The sequence below is a fragment of the Branchiostoma floridae genome, chromosome 17 (assembly GCF_000003815.2).
Source record: "Branchiostoma floridae strain S238N-H82 chromosome 17, Bfl_VNyyK, whole genome shotgun sequence".
Classification (NCBI taxonomy): Eukaryota; Metazoa; Chordata; class Leptocardii; order Amphioxiformes; family Branchiostomatidae; genus Branchiostoma; species Branchiostoma floridae.
Window position 1 is genome coordinate 15,787,961 of NC_049995.1, and position 24,983 is coordinate 15,812,943.

At 40.2% G+C, this 24,983-nt stretch overlaps 2 protein-coding genes across 7 annotated transcripts in view; both read left to right on the forward strand.

Annotated features, from left to right (window-relative positions):
* The window catches only part of LOC118404161 (sodium/potassium-transporting ATPase subunit beta-1-interacting protein 2-like), a 45,526-nt gene that overhangs the window by 1,126 nt on the left and 19,417 nt on the right, over positions 1 to 24,983 (forward strand). The window lies entirely within an intron of this gene.
* On the forward strand, positions 7,617 to 12,242 carry LOC118404150 (eukaryotic translation initiation factor 4 gamma-like). Of its 5 annotated transcripts, none has more exons than XM_035803173.1 (6): positions 7,617 to 7,846; positions 8,022 to 8,194; positions 9,193 to 9,264; positions 9,589 to 9,642; positions 9,988 to 10,294; positions 10,373 to 12,242. In XM_035803173.1, the coding sequence occupies exons 1-6, from the start codon at positions 7,654 to 7,656 to the stop codon at positions 11,755 to 11,757; spliced, it is 2,184 nt and encodes a 727-aa protein (XP_035659066.1). In that variant the 5' UTR covers positions 7,617 to 7,653; the 3' UTR covers positions 11,758 to 12,242. The 5 variants fall into 5 exon arrangements, with proteins under 5 accessions (XP_035659066.1, XP_035659064.1, XP_035659062.1 ...); XM_035803171.1 differs by having other exon boundaries at positions 9,988 to 10,084; positions 10,124 to 12,242; XM_035803169.1 differs by having other exon boundaries at positions 9,988 to 12,242.

A 24,983-nucleotide genomic window follows, 5' to 3' on the forward strand; every position in this document is an offset into this window, starting at 1 on the left:
CAGTACCAGCACGGTAAACTTTACCGTAAATTACGGTGTGCGTAATCGTGAACACGCCGTAAATACGATCGTAATTACGACCGTATTTACGGGGCGTTATCACGTGGAAAACGGTCGGTAATATTCAGAATATTCATGTTTTGAACACCGTGTACACGGAATATTCATGAGAACGTCATTAATTATTAATCAAACAGCATGATTTGCGGCAGAAATTTAGCGGCACCTGACCCGTAGAGCGGGAACCGCCGCATGCGTAACGTAACTAGGCTGGAGTTTTTTTCCAAGTAAATCGCGAGCCGGTCTTTGGCGATTTTCCTAACAAAATCTAGACTGCACAGCAGAACGATCCTCGTAACCAAAATTGCTCTCTTATATGAATGGAAAGTATTTCTCAAAGAGAAACATACGTGTATGCAATTAATACGGAGCCAGATACAACGTCAAAATAAAAATTTAAAAAACGCCTGTTTGCCGAAAATATAACGCAACCGGTTTACACAAGTCACCGGCAAGCCAGCCGGCAAGCTTTGATATTGCCGCCGGGCGTGATCAGCGATCGGGAACAACCGCTAGCGCGCTCGAGGAAAACCATCGTCGAATTTTGATAGGAATATCTTTCCACCATTAACGTTCGACAAATACATATCTGGAATGGTGCAACTATTTTAGAGCTACTACGTCCTCGCTACCTATTAAATATGACCAAAGATGTTATAGTGAGACAATTTTCTCCACTGTATGACACATGCAGCCGGCGTATACACGCCGTAATTACGACGTCACGGCCGTGTATACAGTTTTTTGTGGTGTTTAGAAAGTGGGAAATGTTGTCAAACTTTGAGGTTTAGAGTGGAAATACAAGGTCTGCATTGTTGAAATCGAAATCAATTGATGCTTTTTTTGCGTGTGAATATGTTAAAGTTTAGGAGATGTTTAAGATACCGGCAGAATTGTAGCAAGAATCGGTCTGACTCGGGCCCTCCCACCGCGCTAAATTTGATTGACACATACGGACAGGGCGCGGCTTCTTTGAGTTTGACGGCATATTCGATTCTCAAAGAATGGGCCCGCGCGTACTCAGCCCGGTGTGGCGAAAATGTGCAACAAAGGTCTTCATTCAGTCATTGTTTAATACAACAATCAGCACAGAGCTTGTTTTTCCACCGTGTTTGATGTTTTTCTTGGTTTAGTCTACTTGATAGCGATATTAAGTACCAATGTATATATATATTTTGAATATTCATTGATATGACACACACAGCCGGCGTGTAAAACGCCGTAATCACGACGTCACGGCCGTGTATACATGTACGTTTTCTGTGGCATTCAGACAGTGGGGCATAATGTCAAATCTTTGGGGTTTTCACCGGAAAAATGACGCTTTTATTTTTTAAGTCGAAATCAATAGACCTTTTGAGCGTGTGAAAACGTTTGGTAGATATTCAGATATCACAAGGAGCTTTTATCAAGCTCCTTGGATATGGGTAGAATTGTAGCAAAGAATTGGTCTGATCCGGGCCCTCCCGCCGCGCCGCTCAATTTGATTGACACATGCGCGGCTCTTGTCGGCACACTCTCACACTCAAAGAAGGGGCCGCACGTACTTTAATATTACAAAAATGTGCACGGAGATTTTTTTCTCCGTTATGTTTGACTTGTGGTTATATTTTCTTGGTTTATTCTATTTGATAGGGATACATATATCGTGAGCCCACATCGTACAGCACAAAGAGTGTACAGATTTTTGGTTCTACTTCTAGCCTGCCCAAAGCCCAAGGACGTCAGCTTGGAAAACTGCATTCGATTTTTTAACGACATTGAATGCGAAATTCTGTGCAATAGTTAAGTCACCGAGATCTGAAATGGCGTAATATTATGTAAGGAATTAAATATTTTATAACCATTGTGTACTCGGTTCCCTAAGTTTGACCAAAACCTACCTAGTAGAAGGTACATCTAATGTTTGATCTTTTTTTGAAAATACAGTACAGCACAGAGCACAATACAGAGTTGAAACAAATTCGAAATCAATAGTTGCTTGGGTCATTTTGTGTATGTTTATGCTATTTTTAGATGTCGGTAGAATTGTAGCAAAACAATGCATTTGCTGGAACGGACCATCCCACGCTGCTGAGTTTTCCTTGACTTGATATACAGATGCGCGGTAGACGTGGCTCCTTTGGCCTCGTGTCAGATATGATATTGTCGACAAAACCAGTGCATTTTAATATGGGCCAATTCTACTATCTTCTTGAAAGGTTTTCATGAACTTTGTGGTGAATTTGCAGTTGCAATGGTCTGCACGGAACATTGTCTTCTCCGCTCTGTGTAATGATTTGTCTTGGCACGAAATGTTGCTTACCGAATTTTCAGCATGTAGAGCACCGAAGACTCGAAACGCTGCCCCGGAGATTCTGCCATGCATCTAACCGTTAATGAAAGGATCGCTTACACCCACCCCCAAGAAATACATGAATGGAAAGAACAAGGACGTTGATTTGAGACTTTCATACGATTTGGTTAAACTTGTGTATTGTTCCGATTGGAAAACTTGTGTACTCTTGAAATATACTACATTACCTACTGCCCGAATATATTGGGACACCTAATCTCCCAATCTAAACTGGAGAAAAGTATGTAAAGCACAAACTGTTGATATTAGACTGAATAAGCTTAGATAATTCAATTTCAAAATACTACATAGGATACTTGTAAAATTTAGCTTGTAAGTAGCTACTTAATAGATTGAGTATAGTAAACAAGATGGGAACATTTTACCGTTTTGTATATGAGCTATGCAAAAAAAATATTAAAACTGTATACACATGTACTTATTACATATGTTTATCAAATGTGAACGTCTTACTGGAATAAACTTCATATTTATCTACCACCTGCACATGTACTTTTCGGTGTCTTCAAACATGCATATCACATTGGCTGAATACGCAATATTATTGTCGTGGTCCGGATACAAGGACGACCCTATGCTACTTGAGACACACAACGTGCTACAACTTTTTCAAACCCTGTGCGTAATGTACTATTAATCAAGTATTATTGTAATGACCAATTGAAAATAAGAATGTGTATATATAATTGAAGTGCCGTGAACGGGCACAAACTCAGTTAAAAGGCATTCTGGTTTATTATAGACGCCATGACGTTAGTGTCCTGAAGCTTTCCCGTCTCTAGACACTACCACCGGGAGGACCTTCTGAAGGTGGTTGATGTACTTTCGGCACATCTCTTTGTCGACCCGAGCCCAGTAGTCACGAATGCCCTGGGCCAACTCCTCCTTGTTTTTTGGCTTCACGTACTTTCTTAAGTAGTGCTTCATATTGGCCCAAACCATCTCGATGGGGTTCAAGTCAGGACTCTCAGCTGGACTAGGAGCCCAGCGGATGTCGTTCTCGATCATGAACTCCTTAGTCCGCGCTGCCGTGTGTTTCGGATCTGTAGAAACAGGAGCGTATTTGTTAATGCTTTAACTTCTTCAATACCAATTGCCCCATCTACGCTGTCCTAAGAATAACAGTGGCAAAGCTTCCTTGTTCAAAGCAAAGTAAAAATTTGCATGACAAACACTGAGACGAGAAAAACCGGTTCCCTCGAAACTGTGCCGCGACTAGGCATAATCTTGGCAAACTCCTTCCCAAAACTATCGTGACCGTGACACTTCCGTTTCTTCAAAATGTACGTGTAAAAGCCTTGTCACAAACTTTCAGAGTAGGAGGTTATATCCGAAAGTAGCAGGCGCGAGACTCGAAGCAGTCGGGAGTTTTGCGGGACGCAAATTCGATCATTCCAGAAGCCAATTACTGAATTAGCATAGAGAAGATATAAGAAAGATCTAAGAGGGACTGTCACCGGCACAAAATTAAATATGTTTTGTTCACCAGCCGCTACGCCCTTGGGTACGACAAGATAGTGCAAGCGGTACGAAACATATTACATGCACAATAAACAAATGAACTGTAGTCTGATTTAGTTATCTTTACAAGTTGAACGCAAGACGCCCGTTACATGTACAGGTCAGTAAGAAAAAAAATTTATTTCCCGAACAAAGAACTACTTGGACATATGTCTGTCCACCGCTTGTTGAAAGGTTTCAGAAATGCGGAGAGAACGTACGTCTATCAGATTAATTCTACGTTCGGCGTTACAAATTTTACAGCTATTAAACTAACTTCGAGATTGGCTTATGTCACAAAATATACTCTAGAAATGACACACGCCCCTCTCCTTTCAGTGTACAAAATACTGTTGATTGATTATGAATTATTGTAACGATTTAGGCTAACAAGCGGTTTTGTTGTCATAGAAAGCAGCCAAGAAGATATAGTCAAGAACCCGGAGTGGTAACGTTTGTACTGAATTTGGGGTGGAATCCCGCCCGTTCCTATACTAGTAATTTCTTCCGAGCTGCCAATCAATGAGAAAGTTGTGGGGCTGGAAACTGAATTGTTACATTTTGGCTTTTTTTTAATTCTCCGGTTTTAGGTGACCGCCGTTTTACTTGATGGAATGTCACCCATGGCTATAATAAGACATCAATCAATACGAATGTTGTGGTGCATCTTTTGAAAAACATGATAGAACTTGTGGGGAACGAAGGAAGCAGCGACATTGCCTGTAATTTGCTCCATATCAAATAAGAAAGGCGACAGAATTGTTTACATTTCAATGAGAACGAATCTGCACCAAATCTCTCGTTTGCATGTCTCTTTTCTCATCTTGAAACAAACGTATGCGAATTCACAAAGCTTTCTGACGCATAGACTTGTTTTGGTTAGAGACGGTATTAGCATAAAGGTCAATAGGGCAAGACAGAAGCAAAAAAGATAATTCAATGGTTTAAGCCATTAAAAAAAGTAAGGAAGTAATTATTTATTTTCTTTATTGTTTTGTAGTTATGAACATACCATTGTCCTGGTGAAATCGATGGGAATCCGGGAAGCGCTCACGGATGAAGGGAAGGGCCGTCTCCTTGAGAATGTGATCAATGTAGAACTGGGCGTTCATATTCCCCGTGAATATGAGGATGTCAGTCGGACCCTTGGTTGAAATCCCAGCCCAAACATGGACTTTGTAGGGATGTTTAACCTTGGGTTTCAGTCGAGGGGGATCCCACTTCTTGCGAAAGCAGACCTGATGGTAAAATAAAAAGGTTACTAAAATGCCCATGTTCCAAGTAATCATATTTACCATTCTATATCATTTAAAGCTGTGTTACAATGGGAATTGATACATACTGGTGGGTGGTCATAAAACTCGTGGAATTGTCAATTTTCTATACTATGGCATGGGACACTTAAGCAATGAACAATTTGCTTTGATTTATGGTTTCTCCTAAAGCAAAATGTATGGTATCCTTTCGCAGGAAATTAAGGATGTGTATATTAAGGCTTTTAAGAATTCAAACTGTACCTAGATTGGGTTGAACATACGCGCTATTACGGACCCGCTAAACAAACATTATAATCAGTAATTAAAACACACATGGTGACCAGTACATGTATTTACATATTATTTCTTGTTTTCACAACCGTAGTAGACACTATTTTATGCATAAATTAAATCACTCACCCGTGCGTGTCTGTCAATCCAAATTGACGACTCATCCGTGAAGATAACGTTGCTGAAGTCATCGTCGGTCGCTAGTCTTTCGTGGCACCATTCAAAGCGTTTCGCTCGGTTGGCTACTTTAACGGCCTGGCAATACTTGTTCCCTGTTAGAACCCAGCCAAGGTCGGATCTGGTCTTTCTCACTGTGCTTTCAGCCAATGTGACGCCAGTTCTAGAAGATAAAATTTAACGTCACTCTATTAATGTGACATCATGAAACTGTTGTGGAAAGAATGATAGCACAAGCACTCGATAGTTCTGTAGGATTCTAGACTTATAGTGAAATCTAGAAGAAGCCAATAAAATCTGTTAAACGTCGTTGTACAAATCAAAGTAAAAATTTGCATGAAAAGCACGGACAAGAAAAAACTGTGCCACGACTAGGCATAATCTGAGCAAACTACTAAGTACGTACTTTCCAAAAAAACTACCGTGAAAAAACACCCCATGTGGTTTATCAATCGAAAGATAGAAAATGTAATACAACGACATCATTCTTAAAAAGTTGAATCAACAAAATAAAATTCGGGTGTAAAAGTTGATAAGAGTTCCTACACAACGTCAAATATAGTCCTATAAGCTGCTTAGCATGATAAATGTCATGTTACATCCTACTGGCTCGGCCTACCGTAGTAAGTGCAGGCTTTTTACGGGGCCAGGGAAGCTCCCAGCCGGAAGTCTCGACGTGAAACCTGTGAACTGTTGAATTAAAATCCTACCTTCTCTCCAAAATAATGACCAGTTCCGCTGCGGTGAGTTCATCATTCCGGTACATTTCTTCATCAATGATGTCTTTCATCTCTTCTGTTACTTTCCAGAGACCGCCGTTACCCAGAGGCTTGTAAGTTACAACACCATCTCTTTGATACTTTGTTATCAGCTTCTTGGCAGTGTGCCTTGTGCAGGGTGTTCCCTCCTCTGCAAGTATGCGTTCGATTTTGGTAGGCCCAAAGCCTTGCTTGTGCAAGGTGATGACTCGATTTATCACTACTTGGCACTTGGTCATGATGCAGGCTTTTACAAGACATGAGTACGTCGTCCTCAACTGGACGAACTAAATGAATGCGCGAGGCGAGGGCACCTGTTTGTCTGACCCACCGACACGTCATGAATTTTAATGAGTAACATGTCAATCACAATACAAACGCACAATACTGCTTTCTGCGCCATGCCTTCAGATACTGGTATGTCAATTATTTTTCCTTGAATTGTTATTCCCCACCATGTAAATTTCCAACTCCTTTATGATACATAATGAAAATGACGAAAAGAAATGAGGTGTGCAATTTTGCTTCATTGTGTTGAAAGATAGTACACAACTTAATCAATGAAAAAAAAAACCAAGCGGGCGCCGACAGGTGTCAACACTTTCTATATCAAAATGATTCACACTCTTGACACCAATTTTGAAAATCTTCGTGTGTTTTTCTTACATTTGACCAGGAATAGACAAAAATGGTGGGAAAGCCAAGCGACAATATAAACAATGGCAACAGTTGCGCCGACAGGTGTCAACACTTTCTATATCAAAACGATTCACGCTCTTGACACCAATTTTGAAAATCTTCGTGTGTTTTTCTTACATTTGACCAGGAATAGACAAAAATGGTGGGAAAGCCAAGCGACAATATAAACAATGGCAACAGTTGCGCCGACAGGTGTCAACACTTTCTATATCAAAATGATTCACACTCTTGACACCAATTTTGAAAATCTTCGTGTGTTTTTCTTACATTTGACCAGGAATAGACAAAAATGGTGGGAAAGCCAAGCGACAATATAAACAATGGCAACAGTTGCGCCGACAGGTGTCAACACTTTCTATATCAAAATGATTCACGCTCTTGACACCAATTTTGAAAATCTTCGTGTGCTTTTCTCACATTTGACCAGGAATAGACAAAAAAACTTTTTACATGGAAATTATTCACACCACCTGGTATTGGCAGCCTTTTCAATTAGCCAATGACAGTCGCTTTTTTGTTTGTGGGTCCATAAATTCGTTGGACCTTGACGTTAGACATGCATTCCAACATGTCGACGAAGGTTCCACGGAAGGTAATTGTTTGGTGTGCAGCCACAGACGACTATACGGCAGGTCCTACCAAGACCCTGCTACTTCCGCGCTTTCACCATCTCGCTGCAGAAAAGGGCTCCAAGGTTCTGATAAAATGGAAGGGCAAACAACTGGAAGCGAACATTGTGTTCTCACATGGTGGGTACTTCATCGTAGTCGTAATATCGACTTTGCTTGTTTGAACCTTTGTTTATTCACGCTTGGAATTTGGAAAAAAATTGTTAATTGATGTATTTTATTTATGAACCGTTTTAACTTGTAAGTAACCAAAGTATGTTCATAAACACTGAAAATTTCGTATCTTGTTGAACAGATGACGACCACGAAATTGAGCGCATTTTTAATGCGAATGAGGAAGAACTTCAGGACGGAGAGGTGTGGATTCCTCCAACCCGCCACGCTCGCCTTCCGCTCACCACCGTAAACAATCAGTCGCCATCGAATCAGCCAACAGCAAAAGCAAAGAAAAGAAAAATGGTACTTCAAGTAAGTCTTTGTTTCCGTTCAACACAACTTGGTTTTTATGAGGGAATTAGTACAACTCAGTGTAACTTTTACAACGTTTCGTTGTACGAAGCAAAATAAAATTTGCATGACAAACACGAAGAAAAACTGGTTCTCTGCATTCGACCAAGGACATAACATATTATGTTATTGATCTGTCTTATCCATTAGAAGAATAAAAACGTAAAACAATGACATTTTTAAACCAGACCACCACCAACACTTCAGTTTTTTGCTTTCCTTGTGATATGAGTTTTCAGACTACAAAATCTCCCAAACGACACAAATTCAGAAGGTAAACAACACTCGAAATATGGCGGAAATTAACTGTTTAAATCGGACTTGAACTTGGCGGTAGAGAAATCATTCCTAGCTAGATCGTAAGGAAAAGTACTAATTACTGTATTTACTACGAGTTAGGTTTTGACGTTGTCAAAATTTTAATCAAAGTTCGTAGAACGCACTATTCCAGAAGTTAGAAGGACTGAACTGAGACCTTGAAAAACGGGTTTAAATGACATTATCTTATGCGAAAAGGCGCCGAAACACATTGGCAACAATTTATCCCTGTAGTATTAAAAGCTGTTTATAGCGGAGGCCTTCTCTTCAAACGCTTTAATTGGGATATTTCTTGGTTAAATTCGTTCGGCTATATGTCTGTGCCTAAATGTTTACAGTCTGATGGTTTTCGCAGAATGCTTTAGACAGAATGGTTTGTTATTTTATCTTCCGCTGCTCGCAAAGAACAAGTTTTGAATGTTATGTTTTGATTGCTTTGGCTAATTTTATTTCATCATTCTTGCTGTATGGGTGGCGGCATGGATTGTCATTGCAAAATTGCACTACCAACTTCATTTAATCTTCATTGTATTACATGTATATTCACTCACTGTATTTAGTGGTACGTCATCTGTAATTGTTATTGATTGCAATTAGCCTAAAATTCTTAGTAAACTTTATTAATTTCTTCTTACCATTAGGACAAGGAAAATAGCGCAAACAACAGTGCAAATAAGAAGACAAAGAGCGGAACACAGAAAGGGAAGAAAAAGGTTAGTATTTTCTACGCTTTTATATAACCAATACTGTTTGTTGAAGTTGGTTGAAGATCACATTGCTTTGTAAATAAAGAATGTCTATACACACGTTTCTCCGACAAAACCGGTTTGACAAGATATACATATCGAAGGTGAAACGTCACTTGTGAAAGTCATACGACATTTACATACCCAGAATCATGTGGCAAAACTTTTTTTCACAAGAGAAACACTTTTGAAATTTTCATATCATGGATAGTTTAACACCTCATCGAAACATAGATTCTGAAGTAACATCGTATTTTGTGCAAAAACCGATCTCTGTCTCCTTTATTACAGGCGGGAAATGACACCAACAAAGGGAAGGAAAACAAGAAGAAGAAAAATCGCAATGTATGTTAATTTCTATATTCTTGCGTCAGTAAAGAGCATACTTTTTAAATATTGAATATCGTGAATATTTGTATCTCACATTTTTGGCGTTTGCTTCAGAATGATTCTTGGTGGGATTTTTTTTACTACAATGTATATGCAGTTCCTGTACAATGTCTTGGAGGTTGTTTTTAGGAATAGCCCACTATTGTATGGGGTATCAAATTTGAAGATTTCATTTTGATGTCATAGGCCATGTATGGGCAGAAGTATTTTTTTATTAACTTACCATATTCTGAATTATTTACAATGTGCTACATCTTATGTAAAATCTTTAACGGCCACTGTGACTGTGTTTTGTGTTAGGAACCTGTAGTGGTGGCAATCGGCAAGGGAGCACCCTACGTGCCGGACGAGATGACAGTCGCCGGAACTAGGGACACTCAGAACAAACGACAGCCAGGCGCGACACCCGAAGTTGACGGCTCGACTGCACAGCCAGGCGCGACACCCGAAGTTGACGGCTCGACTGCACAGCCAGGCGCGACACCCGAAGTTGACGGCCCGACTGCACAGCCAAACGTGACACCCGAAGTTGACGATCAGACTACACAGCAAGGCGTGACACCCGAAGTTGACGGCCCGACTGCACAGCCAAACGTGACACCCGAAGTTGACGGCTCGACTGCACAGCCAGGCGCGACACCCGAAGTTCATGGCCCGACTGCACAGCCAAACGTGACGCCCGAAGTTGACGATCAGACTACACAGCAAGGCGTGACACCCGAAGTTGACGGCCCGACTGCACAGCCAAACGTGACACCCGAAGTTGACGATCAGACTACACAGCAAGGCGTGACACCCGAAGTTCATGGCCCGACTGCACAGCCAAACGTGACACCCGAAGTTGACGATCAGACTACACAGCAAGGCGTGACACCCGAAGTTGACGGCCCGACTGCACAGCCAAACGTGACACCCGAAGTTGACGATCAGACTGCACAGCTAGACATAACACCCGAAGTTCATGGCCTGATTCGACTGCCATTCGCGACACCAGAAGTTCAGAGCCAGTTTGGACAGCTAGATGTGACATCAGAAGTTCAGAGCCAGTTTGGACAGCTAGATGTGACACCTGAAGTTCAGAGCCAGATTGGACTGTCAGACATGACACACGAAGCACTACAGAGATTTCTGGATGGATTTTTGCCTGTTTTGGAAAATGTCGACACCAGCGCCAGCGCTATAGAGAGAGTGACATCCGGTTCAATGAATACATCAGTTTTATCTGACATCATGTCGGATACTGCTGATGAGATCACACTGGAACCAAGTCATTCCACCAGGCTGAGCAACTGCGAACAACACGTGCGGAACATGCGGATGGAGATTAGAGACATGAGAAGGGATATCCGAGACATCAAGGGACTCCTACAGGAAATGGTAGTACATCGGTCACCATCTAGCAATCCGCAGCAAGGCAACAACAACCCACCGCAGCAAGGCAACAACAACCCACCGCAGCAAGCCAACAATAACCCACCGCAGCAAGCCAACAACAACCCACCGCAGCAAGCCAACAACAACCCACCGCAGCAAGCCAACAACAACCCACAGCAGCAAGCCAACAACAACCCACCGCAGCAAGCCAACAATAACCCACCGCAGCAAGGCAACAACAACCCACCGCAGCAAGCCAACAACAACCCACAGCAGCAAGCCAACAACAACCCACAGCAGCAAGCCAACAACAACCCACCGCATCACCGGCCTCGACCACAAACATCAACACCAAAGCGAAGAGTGCACACTACCAAAGAACCCAAGTACCACCTAACAGAAGAAGAGCTGGAGAGGGCACACAAGGACGGTGGGCAGACCAGAGAAGCTCCCTTTGCATTGAACTGCGCTAGGATGATGTACACGGAAGATGAATTTTTAGCATGTAATATGAATGGGACGAATGGGTTACTGAAGCTTGATCCGCAGCGAATGCAAACAATCAAGCGGTACACAGAGCGGTACCATAACCTTAACACATCAAGGAAGTTGTTAGAAGCTTGGAGAAAATGCGCAGAGAAGATTAATATGTGGGGGAGAAACCTGCGGCAAGAACGCCGCCGCAGGTTGGTTTGATTATATAAGTGACATCCGCACACGTATTATATTTTTGGCTTTTTCCAAAAATAAAGTAAAAAGTTTCGACCATACTGTAAATCCTACAAAGCAGCTGTAAAATGATCAAATACATGCCGTAGATTGCTGTTTGTCGATACTTTTAAGTTTAAGATACTGTGTGATACGCATATATTTTGTGATACATGGAGGATTTTTTTGATGTTACAAAGAAAGCGTACTTATTTGGCGGACCTGTCTTTTTTTACTATATGCATTGTATGGGGTATCAAATTTTGAAGATTTCATTTTACGGTATTTTTTGTTAACTTGCCATATTCTCGTAATTATTTACAATGTGCTACATCTTATGTAAAAGCTTTAACGGCAACTGTGAATGTGTTTTGTCGATACTTTTAAGTTTAAGATACTGTGTGATACGCATATATTTTGTGATACATGGAGGATTTTTTTTGATGCTACAAATAAAGCATGCTTATTTGGCAGACATGTCTATGGCTGAGTTTGTAATACAAGTTGTAATCACGGTAGACCATGCAAGATAATGTAAGAAACATACATACCTTCTCTCAACGCAGCAGGGTTGGCCAGTTTACACAAAAAGCATCTGCCTTCTGTTAGCATAGCTGATTATGCGTGTATTTCACAAATGCATACGATTTCAAAAAGATTCATGATAATATGTAGGTGTAAATTACACAATACGTGATAATCTTAGTATCGAATATTAGGTCGAAAAATTGGGAAAGGTAAATAGAATCTCGCAGAGATCTTCCCTCAAAGTTCAGTCTGCTCTCGACAAGGGGCGCGTTCATTGCAGACAGACGAGTTTTCACATGTGATCGAAATTGATTGTGGAGATTGTCTGAACAATCGTCAATTCAATCAAAAACAAAAGCGGGAAGGGCACAAATCAAGTAACCCTCCCCCTTTTGTTACCAACGGCAAACGACCTCTTTGACCAAGGAGGTTGAAAGACCTCCTTGCTTTGACGAACGAAAACAACGGTAGACGAAAACGTTGTTTCGGCACGCTTTCATTTTACTCCTGACACATTTCCGAATACATAAATAAATGTCTATTACTAAGTATTAGCGTACGCACCCCCGATTTGGAGGCTGTCCCAACTTTACCCAAGAGAGCTGAAAGATTCACAGAAAAAAAAAACATTTGCGAACGCACCTACTTTCCAGCACTTCGATGGATCCCAAACGATGGATCCAATGTCAGGGCTCGAAGTTAACTATGTCCCGATGTCCCGATGTCCCGAGACCACTAAAATTTAGGCCGGGACAACTGAAAAATCTTTTTGGGACACTTTTGGGACAATAGGAAAAGAATCAACGAATCAACATCAGAATGTCCGATCTCCCCGCGGCAGGCTTTTAGCTAGCATTGCGTACAGCCGTACAATGTACGGTCTTCGCTAAAAAAATCGCAAAATGTACGCCCTGTTTTTTGGATATAAGCCTTTGGTACGCCCTTATTTTCCCCCGGAAACTTCGCTCAAAGTTCAAAATTCGGCGCACCGAGCCGCCATTTTGGGTGATTCTACCTCAAGTCTCGCGCAATCTCGCACTCACTCACATCTCGCGGATCGCGAGAGTCGCACCCCATTGGCCATTTCGGCGTGACGTAGCGCGCCCAGGCACCATTATTGGTGGAATATCTGATATCCCCGCTGTTTTCGCGGGAAAAATCACGCAGCGCGCAGGAAAGCGTAAAAACCTTGATTTGTTTACGAAAACTCGTCGAATGCCTGAAGTCATTGGTGATAAGTACATGTATAGGATTGTTTTGGAGGTTTTTTTTGCTTGTTTGTCGGTGGAATGTGGGAAAAACAACAGCTAATGTGACGATGACATACTGGGGAGGGGGGCGGTGTCGGCACTGAATTCGTAGAAAATGTTGAACGGAGGTCGCGATTTTTTCACGGTAACTTGAGATATTACTTTTGTTGCAGTCTTTATTTTTAAAATATTGATAAATGGGTGTTGTTTGTTGAGAAAATTTCGCTTAATTTGCCCTTGGAACACATCTTTTCTGCTATATATTTTCAATGAATTAAATGTTTGTACACATTTTTCTGTACTGTGTAAAGTTAAAACGCTGATGTTACAGGCTACAAGTAACTTTTCAGTGCATTTATTTTCAGCTATGTTCTTAACAGAGTAGATACACAAAAGAAATATAAGATGTACCTGGCAGTCCTGGCTACATTTTCTCCTCTGTTGGTTTGCAGATTTTCTTGTAGACTTCTTTAGCTTGCTGTTGTTATATATGTAACAGTCAAGTTTCACCTTTAGCAGTAAGGTTAATTTACTCTCCCTGATTGTATGTATTAACTCATGAAACATTATATTGTAAGGAATCAGTGTTATATTACTTGAAAATTACCTCATGTATTCTTTAAGCCATACCCACCTCAAATCAAGAACACATACCTCCCATTCTCAGGACAAAAGTAGTGTTGCAGCAAAGACAAAAATTTGGCTATATTCTACTTCAAAACGCAGGAAATAGCATTTCAGAGGCTTTAAATTTCAAAATTTTCCGGGGGAGGATACCCCGGACCCCCCTACAATGCCCGCGCCTTCGGCCTACCTAAAAGCCTGCCCCGCGGTTGTCAGGCGTGCGTACTCTGACTTACAGTTGTTGTAATACATAATTTCTGAAAATAGGGTTGGGACAGTCCATCCTCACTTCGGGACAGTTGAAATTTATTTTTGGGACAATGCTGGGACAGTAAGGAAAAAAGTTAATTTTGAGGCCTGAATGTTTTCTTCATGGTCCGGAATGAACCATGAACGCGGCGGTTTGCCAAGATTCGCCGGAACTTCGAATTCACTTACGGGAAGCGTGTCGCCAGGCAGAATAGCATCGAAAGGTAGGTTATGGCAGTAAAGTGCTGTGATCGACTACACAGCGCCGGGGAAAAGGTTTGTATGGCCCATAGCTACAGAGAATATTTTCTATGGCATCGGCATCTTTCTTTCCAATCTAAAATCTGGCGAAAACTTGAGAGAATGACTAGTAAGTTGTAATAATAATGAGACTTGCCACAATATAAGATAAATACCATGGAGGTTAAAATCCTGAGTATCTTATTATATCCACTGAATTTTTTTGGGAAAAAGTTAGCACAATTTGGGATCAAACCTTCGTTATCTTGCAGTCACATATTGACATTTAAAATAATACAATTTCAGGGTCGGAACCATAGTTTGATTCCATGCCGCAATCCCGGTTCACGTAATTAATGACCCGGCTAATTAATGTTTTATTCTGAATTCGAGAACGTCATGACAGGACTTGTATAGGAAAGGGCGCTAAACCCCTTTTAGAGTAGAGTATAGTAGAGTAGAGTTTTCTTCGGCCAGGTAGGAAACGGTTGATTCCATTTTAGGCCGCTTTTCTTCTTTTTGTATTGAGGGACCAGACATCAAAGCGTTTGATTTTACTGGGCTATTCAAAGATTAACCTACAAAACAAATTTTAAAACATGATAAAACAGCGTGTCCGGGCGTTTTCCCCGTCAAATACATGTATAGCGCTAAATCAACTCCGACCCACCAACAGGCCCGCCATGACGTACAGCGACTATGCAAGCTTGCAAGACGGGAACGTGATCGCAATACACATCTCTGATTGGTTGATCCTACAGCAGTAGGGGGTTCCCCGATATATGCGGTCTGATTGGTCAAGCTACAGAATTCTTTCTTTGCTGAACCGTGATGCCTTGCGCCCGCACGCAAATGTTACATTTCGAAGCGCAAAAAACGCTATATTCCACGATTACATTGCAATGTTCTCGTAAAGAAATGCACAATTATGAAAATCTTTAAAGAAAGCATGCACTCATATAGAATTTGTGGTGCCATGGGAGAATTTAGCGTTGCCTGCCGCTGGCTGGGAATGACAAATATACGGCCATGGAAATATTAACGTTAACTCAATATCAAACCTACAGCGCCCCCCAAAAAACTTATACAGAGGAACAAGGACGTAGAATAAACTTCATAGTGTTGCACATGGTATTACATTTGTAATCGGTATGGAAGATTCTCCTGGATAAACCAATCATCGGGTTATTTGGGCCGGGTAGAAGCTGCATGGGTCGTAGACCACCGGCCGAGTCCAGTACCCCACCGATCAGCAGAGCCAGCGTCGCTCGGTAGATTTATAAACCAAGGAGGTTTGATTTTTAACCTCCTTGATTTAACTTATAATATTTTGACACCAGTTATTCCATATAATTATCTAATATTCAGCATAATAAAGATTATAAGACATTCTTTATTTGTAAACATGTTAAACTGTGATCAAAAGTTGCTATGTATTATGTTTACTATGAGTATTGTGCCCTCCTAGATCAAGTCCGCACGCACATCCACGCACGCTGCGTATTTCGGAGGTCAATGACCTATAAAATTTGCGCCGCTTCGAATGCAGAAAACTTCCGAAGGATTACACAATCCGACCACATTTTTTTTATTCCAGAGTATATAAGTAATGAAAGTATAAAAATAGCATTGTAGATTACAATTTCGTATACTCAAAAAAAGACTTATGCCAATGAGAACGCAATCCGATAGCAACCTAAAGACGCACTACCGCGGGTCTGCGGTTTAATAGTACCCGCCGGTACGTTGACTTTACGACGGTCACAGGAAGGATGCCTGGCATTCATACTGTCGTAAAATCCAGGCGCTAATCAGTTCTTACGGCGAGGACACGCTGCTCATTATCGACCTCATTAGCGTTAATGAGCTAGCGGCACCGTAATCTGGTGTTCACCGTAAACGTGTACACGATCGTAATTACGCCGTGTTTACGTTTTCGAAATTACGTAATTACGGTAATTTTTACCATGCTGGTACTGTAGGTCCTGAAAAAGTTAGGGTTGGTTGGATTGCCTTTCTTAAAATGCGGCTGTCAACATAATAGGGGTGAACGTTAAAGGGACCAAGGTTTGGTGGGTCTGTTAGTATTGTTTCTATCAGAGCAGACATTTAGAAAATGTTGGCAAATGATTCAACAATGCTATAATCACTCAGATAAAATATCAGATGTGAGATAAAAATTTTGTGTTCCTTGCCAGCGTCCAACCAAAAAATAAGGCTAGGTTGGCAGGTTTTTGCTTGGGACGGCCACCAGGTTACTGAAAACACGAAACATTTTTCTTAGGCCTTGCAGTTCTTGGCATCTTGCTGCAAATTTGTGGATGTGTTTTCCTTATTGATGTGTTCCAGTTCTTGTCCATAGATAAGCTGACCCTTGCACTGGCGGTGCCTGGTTCGAATCCAAGCTGAATTAGACTCAGATGTTGTTGTGCTGTTCGGAATTGTTTCTGATGTAGCAAGCAAGTCTGGAGAAGTGAAACCTGTGTCCAGGGTTCTAGCCAGTGTCTACACCCTTCTGTCTTTTGACAGAATTTTTGGCTGCTGGGGATGGGTAAAAATTTTGCCCATCCCGTCTTCTATGATGGACACAAATCGACATATTATTTAAAGATATTATTTAAAACAGATGTCATTGACCCAAGCAGAGTCTACAAGCAAAATTTGCACATCAAAATGCAGAAAATAGCATTTCAGGGGTCTAGATTTCAAAATTTTTCAGCAAGAGCATGCCCCTGGACTCCCTTGCCTAGGTTTGTTGCGCCTTCGGCACTTGACAGGATTTCAAAATCCAAAATCAAGCAGACGGAAAAAAATGGGCTGGCTAGAACATTTCTGTGTCGCATGGAAAAGTCAGGAGCTTGACTGGTGTATTTTTGACAGATAGCCTCCTGACCAATATTTCTGCCATTAGAGAATTTCTTAGGATCCGTTTCAGCACTTTTAACCCTTCTTATCACCAGATCTTCACCCATTAACTACTTCCTTACAACAGAGCTCCATAAACCCTTTAGATCCTCAGATAACTGGGGGCCTGTATGGGGGAGGGGGGTCTTTTGGCTAGTCTTACCTTACCTATACTAGTCCCATTCTCGTACCCGAGGGTTGGGGACTATAGTAGCGTTCAGTATCAGTCTTGGCACTAAAAGTCCTAAATTCAGGAAGTTCACATATGAAGATATGATGATGATGATGCATTTGAATAATGCTAATTTGGGAAGGGACTGCTATGCTTCAGGAAGAATTTTTTTCACCTTGTTAGAATTACTGTTGAATTGAAAATAGATAGCTTTCCTGTAAATCAGGAAAAGACATAGTAAACCATGTTGGCAAGACGAGAATTGTCGTAGTATTATCATTTTGCATTTGAACACCATTAGACACATTGTATGATAAAATGCTGGCAATTATCTTGGTATTGTTACCAGTCTTCCTTCATAGGAAGCCTTTTGCTTCCATTGGTTACACTTACAGAGTCAGACAATAGGGCAGACACTGAGACAGTTAATAGGAAATATTGCTACAATCAGGCTTACAATATCTCCATAGTGCCTAACCAACCGTATCCCCCTAATAACTGAGGGGTGCACATACCTTTTGTATGCATCATTGTAAACAACTTTAACAAGTCATTATCTTCTTGCTTTATCTAGATCTTTATCAGGATAAAAGCTACAGAAACTTAAGATTTGGGATCACATAATTTCTTGTACCTCTCCTATCTCTCATCAGATCTTTTAGTTGGCCAATGATACTGCTTTTACCCATCATGGATTCTGTCCAAAAGATTTGCTCGAAGATTAGAACCATCCCAGAGCTTTTCTTTTTCTCTCTACTAAATTGAACATGTTTTGAATCAAAGATTACAAAATAGAATTGAGAAATCTACTCTATCATTGTAACACTAAGTTGTGTGACAAGTTACTTACCAGATTATGTTGCTTTCTTTCTGTCTTTATTGTTGTATGCTGTGGATATTCCTTAAGTTATAAGTCAAGACTATTGAAAACCTTGCAAGAATTTATTATCTCAAAGTCTTGAAGATCAGGAAATCACAGTATTTCTTTGGCTTTTCTTATGCAGACAGTTGTTTAGGCTTTCCTTTGTGCCAAAGTTGACAAAGTTATGCTTGAATATCAAACACAGCATCTTGAAATAAGGTGGCAAAATCCTATAGAACTAAGATTTAGTAATATATATATGCACAGTAGAATCTCTGCTTTGGATACCCAAGAAAGTCATGACTGGTGAAGGACTGGTGAAAATATATAAATGATCTGTAGTACATAGTTGTTTTGGCTTTTCTACAGTCAGGGCTCGAAATTCATTTTTGGGATTAGGTGCACTGGTGCACCCAGCTTAAAAAATTGGGTGCACCAAAAAAAAATTGGGTGCACCAGTTAAACTTAAGTAATAACCTAATAATAAAACTTAGTTACAAGCTATCAAATTGTTAAACAAGTACCATGACAGACATTTTTATTATCTTTCTAACACTTAGATGTCAAGAATATGATGTACACTAGTAGTAGTACACTTTAAGATCTTTACATACATAAACCTTAGAAAATACTTGGGTGCACAGCTCCAGTTTTGGGTGCACCTGGGTGCACATGCACCCAGTATTTCGAGCCCTGACAGTTGAATATCAAATACAATATTTTGAAAGAAGATAGGCAAAATCCTGTGGAACTACAACTTAGCAAAAGACATGCATATGTTTATCAGAATCTCCGCTTTGGACACCCAAGAAAGTGATGACTGGTGAAAACATAATGGCCTGTAGTAAACTTTGTTTAGGCTTCTCTACAGTTCAAATACAACATCTTGAAAGAAGATAGGCAAAATCCTGTAGAACTTAGTGTCAGTACGTTTTAATCTCCACTTTCGACACTCAAGAAAGTGATGACTTGTGACAACTGGTGGAACGTAACATCTTAGTTAAAGATAGGCAAATAATATAGGCAAAATCCCATAGAACTATGAATTATAACTTAGTAAAAGACAGGAATAGTAAAATCTCCGCTTTGGACACCCCAGAAAGTGATGACTGGTGAAAGACTGGTGAACTGAAAACATAATGGTCTGTAGTACACAGTTGTTTAGGCTACTCTACAGTTAAATATCAAATACAACATCTTTAAAGAAGATACTGGCAAAATCCTGTGGAACTACAACTTAGCAAAACATGCATATTTTTTATCAGAATCTCTGCTTGGACACCCAAGAAAGTGATGACTGGGAAAACATAATGGCCTGTGTCCTGCCTGAGGCAGTGTTCCCACGAGAACCGTCTGTTTGTTTGACAAAGCACGTTTGGCTGAACCCACACATGACCTTCTCTGTCTCCTGCCCCAGGTTTTAAACTATTAGCTTCATAGGGTGGCGCCCATCTCCGTTTCAGTAGCCCTGGGCCACACAACTTTGTACATTCATTACAGCAGGCGACTAGTCCACTGGCACTGGTGTGTATTCAACTTCCATACTCTTTTCCAAATGCTGAGTGCTGAGCAGAGAAAGCAGCATGTATCATTTTTAAAGTCTTTGGTATGACTCGGCTGGGATCGAACTCACGACGTACCGAATGCGAGGCGAACACTGTACCCATTCAGGCAAATGCACCGATCAGTTTAGATACAGTAGAACATGCTTTTAATATCAGTTGTAATTGGTAATGACAAAAGAAGTGATTCTATTTGGCTGAGCTAAATACTTCATGCTTGTTCACCAGTCTCTACCAGACTCCGGGTCGCTGGAAAAACGTAGAAATGGAACAATAGAGGAGTAAACAGCTAGTGCCTAACCTCTGCTTCGAGAGTAGAACCTACATATGACCTTGTCTACCTTGTGCCCCAGGTTTTAAACTATTAGCTTCGGTTTAGATACAGTAGAACATGCTTTTAATATCGGTTGTAATTGGTAGTGACTAGTGACAAAAGAAGTTCTTCTATTTGGCTGAGCTAAATACTTCAGTTCAGGCTTGTTCACAGTTGACAACCAATATTGGCTTCCTTTTGGGGCAATAAAGTTTGCTTTTTCAGTCTGTTCAGTTGTATGTTGTCAACATTCTGCAAGGAAGTGAAAGAAAATTACTTTTTAATCAGTATCTAAATGGTTGCTCAAACCATACACGATTACTGGATTTTTCTTGGTAATACACAGATACTAATCTCCAAGCAGATCCTACAGTAGCATAAGATAGTGTCAAAAGCTGGCAGAGGAGTGAAGCCGGCTTAGGAGTGTGTTTCGCTACCGGGGCAAATGGACACCTCTTGGCTGACTACACTTCTTGGCAAGTTTGGTACTATTTTGTGCCATTGTAGGATCTGCTTGGAGATTACAGAAACAGTCAGTGCAAAAGGTTTGTTTGCAAAAGTAGAAAAATGAGTAGACTAAACAAACTGGTCAGTGGTGAACATAAAACTTTTTTGTTTGCAAAATATCTTTGTTTGATACGTCTTCTGAGATCTTTGTGTCAGATTTTTTGACTTTTCAAAATTGAAAAGGTGCTGCAAGTTGTTGCCAAAGTTGGGGGGTGTACTTTGTTTGAGGTTATTGCAAGGATAAATGGTAAAAGAGCCTAAATTAAAGCAAGGTGGAGATACACTTGTGAAAAAACGAGTCGTAGGAAGGTTTCAAAACATACACTTTGGTGTTGTCCGAGAAAGGGTGCATACTTAATTTGAATTTTTCCAATTTACCATTCAGTCCCACAGATCTGTCTGAGACTTGCCCCAAGTCAGGGTTGCCTATGTATACTTAAACTCGATTGATCAAAATGGAGAGGGGAAAGAATATAGAGGGCATACCGGCCAAAGTTCCTTCGAGGAAATTACACATAGGTCTTCAGGAAATCCTCTGTATTTTAGCTTGCACAAGTTGCAGTATATCAAAACCCACAGGGTCCATTTATAGAAAACCATGAGTTCTACACTGAACCCCTAAAGAGTTAGGAGGTAATTTCCATCCATAAATATCCCACAGACAACAGTAGGGGGGTGATTAGGCAGTCTTCATGTCCTGACAGTTAACATCATAGATCTTAGGAAATCCTCCATATTTTGGCTTGCAGTGACTGTCTATCAAACACCACAGGAATCATGTATAGAAAACCCTGAGTTCTACACTAAATCCCTAAAGAGGTAATGTCTAACCATAAACTATCAAAGACAACAGTAGGGGTGTGACTATCCAGTCTTCATGTCCTGACAGGAAACATTATAGATCTTAGGAAATCCTCCGTATTTTGGCTTGTAGTCTATCAAACACCACAGGAATCATCTATAGAAAACCCTGAGTTCTACACTAAACCCCTACAGAGTTAGGAGGCAATGTCCATCCATAAATATCACAGACAACAGTAGGGGTGTGATTATCCAGTCTTCATGTCCTGACAGTAAACATCACACCCCAAGATTAGCCTTGGAGCCCAAACAATAGCAGGGGAGGGATGCAATCAGTGAGGGGTGGGACCAATGTGTGTTTGATATACTGGAGAACTGCAGCTATCCATAGGTCAGCAAACCTACCATATTTTCTCGAATGAAAAAAAAGAAGGGATGAAAAAAGACGATATTTTGTTTGCAGGGACGTTTTAAATTTGATGAACTCATATAACTTTTTACTGTGCTAGAATAAGTGATAATTAGGTAGCTTAACCGTAAATAAAGAGATCTTGGCATAGATTTCGGACCTTAGAGTAGTGACTCTATGGTCTTACTCCTTTATCAAGTTGAACGTTCATACGGGCGATGCTCAAAACTGTGATGTTTTCAACATCCTTCATGATATAGTAAGACCTGTTTTGTCTAGTACTACTAGTAGATCTACTTATTGTGGTCTGGTTGCCCTGCCCCCCCCCCCCCCCCCAAGCCTGAATGGACTGGTCTAAAGACAGTAATCTTCTTGTGTTGAGTCTATCACTAAGAAGCTTACTTCAATTTTCCTTTTACCTTTCCAACAATAGACTTCTTTTAGCTCCGAAATGGACGCAACTTACATTCAAGTCCATACAATGTTGCTCTGAACAGTACTTATATAATATTCCATTGTTTCTGTACATTTTTTAAAGTCCTAGATGGAAGGATTGAATATTTCTGTACATTGCACGTTTTTAACTATAAAATAGTTAATCTTTAAAAGGATGACTGGTATAATATGACCAAGAATGTTCTTAAAGAAAGTGTATACAATGGACCTTTTGTAACAGTTGATTTAATCTGTTTGGTTGAGGAGAATAGAAAGTCTGGTGTACAAATGCATACACAATTGCCGTACAGAGGAAGACTGATTTGGCATTGTAATTGTAATTTTTTTCCTACAGAAAAAGGTGTCTGTAGTGGACTGGTGCCCAATTATGAAACACACTCTTGGACCCTCTACTCATTCACAATTTGCTTTACCTCCTTTATTTCAGATACAATTCAATCTCTACAATTGGACCAAAAATGGAGATTTCATTCTAATTTCTAGTAATGCTGAAGAAGAGTGATGGATGTCACTCGAAATGTCCGGAAGTAAATCTCAGTTTTGTCCGATTGTAGAGATGTTTACCTGGATGTCTAACCTTCATAAATCTATCCTCCTTTGTTCCCTTTCAATCCTTAGCTTGATATTAGGCCATCCCCAGAATTTAGTAGCACAATACAGTCAATAGGCTGAACATGTTTGAATGCTGAAATTCTAATGTTCACTGACTGCCATTACATAGTTAAAATCGTCGTCTATGAATACATACATATAACTTCGTCTGCATACACACTCTCATATTGTGCTGATATTATATATTGTATTGTTTATTTGCAAATCATGTACGAAGGCTTATTGCATATACAGTCTCAAGGATTAAGAGAAGTAGATAGTGGGATACATGCATATATATGCAACTAGTGTCTAATCAACTATATGATACAATGTATACTACTGTCGGGTTTGACTTTTTTTCAATTATATACATACATTTTGTATTGTTATACATGTATTATTATACAATAATAGTCTCAATTTCATGGGTAAATCCTCAAGCTTTCCCTGTTTTTGTACAAAGCTGTGCAGTTAAATCAAGGAGCTTTCATGCCATGGTTAAATTTAGCTTCAATTGTATACTATAGACCCTTGGCTCAGTGTGTAAGCCATTGGTCTTCAATTAGCCTTTAGGGTAGACTTTAGAGAGTTTCTATGTTAAAATCTCCCCAGTGTGTGAGAATATCCCGGGATCTCCTTTGGAATTTTGTGTTAAGGTTGCTTGTTCCTAATGACCTTTACTTTAGTCTATAGTGTTAGCCACAGGCTAGTTGGACAGCCTTGGCTGTGAGTGTTTAACAGGCAAACCAACAAATAAAATAGAATAGTATTACCGTAGTTTATGTTGAATGTCAAAGATAGGTTTGCAAGCGTTAGCTATATCGAAACCATCTTTTCTTGGGTAGCCAAAATTTTTCCAGCCATTTTATCTTTTTTGGTCGTTGTCTCTAATTAGCATTTGGAAAAGAAGAAACCTCTGCTGACCTAAATGAACAGTGAACCATGTAGTACATGACCCCAACTTGTCATTTCCAGTTGCCTATTAGAATTGTGCATCTCTGATTTTAACAACACAGGCATCTAGAAACAATGAGATGCATTGTGTTTGCATGTTTTTTTTTTTTTAATGTATAACTACAGTAAAACAGTTAATCACTTAAGATATATTTGAAATCCTTTCGAAATCAAGCAAGTCTCTGTATAGAATTAGAATGATACACTTTTGAAAATCCCTGTATAAATGTATGTATCCCAAGTGTATGCTGCAAGCTTTTGACTTTTTTGCATTTTTTTTTTTAAAAGTTAACACAATACAAAACTATGATACTATATTGATAGCATCTGGAACATGTTGTTATTGTGTTCCATGCTGTTGACAAAGTTAAATCCAGGGTTATCATCCCGCCAGCCTTCAATGCTTGATAGTAATCGGTTACCAAACCTTGTGTTACTGACATAAAACATTCTTTCCTGTCATTGGCCGGATCTGTGATAAGGCCATGTTGATTTGATTATGTGGATGACACCAATTTTCTTTCATTTCCAAAATTAAGAAACGTTTTCGACCATACTGTGACTCATAAAAAGCAGCTGTTTAATGAGCAAATATATGTGCTGTAAATTGACAAAAATATTTGAAAAATGGATAACAATGTCATAGAATGCCAAAGAAAATTGGCAAAGAACGAACTAAAGAATGAAAAATCTACTGTTCGGTATACCATACTCTTTGTTTGGAGTCATTTGTTCAGCTTCGTGACCACTTAAATTTCATACTGAAGGCAATCTTTTTTTAACAAACTT

Bases quoted from the DNA above. Each gene is read 5' to 3' on its own strand.
- LOC118404150 (XM_035803169.1), top strand. From the start codon at position 7,654: ATGCATTCCAACATGTCGACGAAGGTTCCACGGAAGGTAATTGTTTGG. The intron at 7,847-8,021 runs GTGGGTACTTCA...CTTGTTGAACAG, and splicing joins GAACATTGTGTTCTCACATG to ATGACGACCACGAAATTGAG. The intron at 9,643-9,987 runs GTATGTTAATTT...GTTTTGTGTTAG, and splicing joins AGAAGAAGAAAAATCGCAAT to GAACCTGTAGTGGTGGCAAT.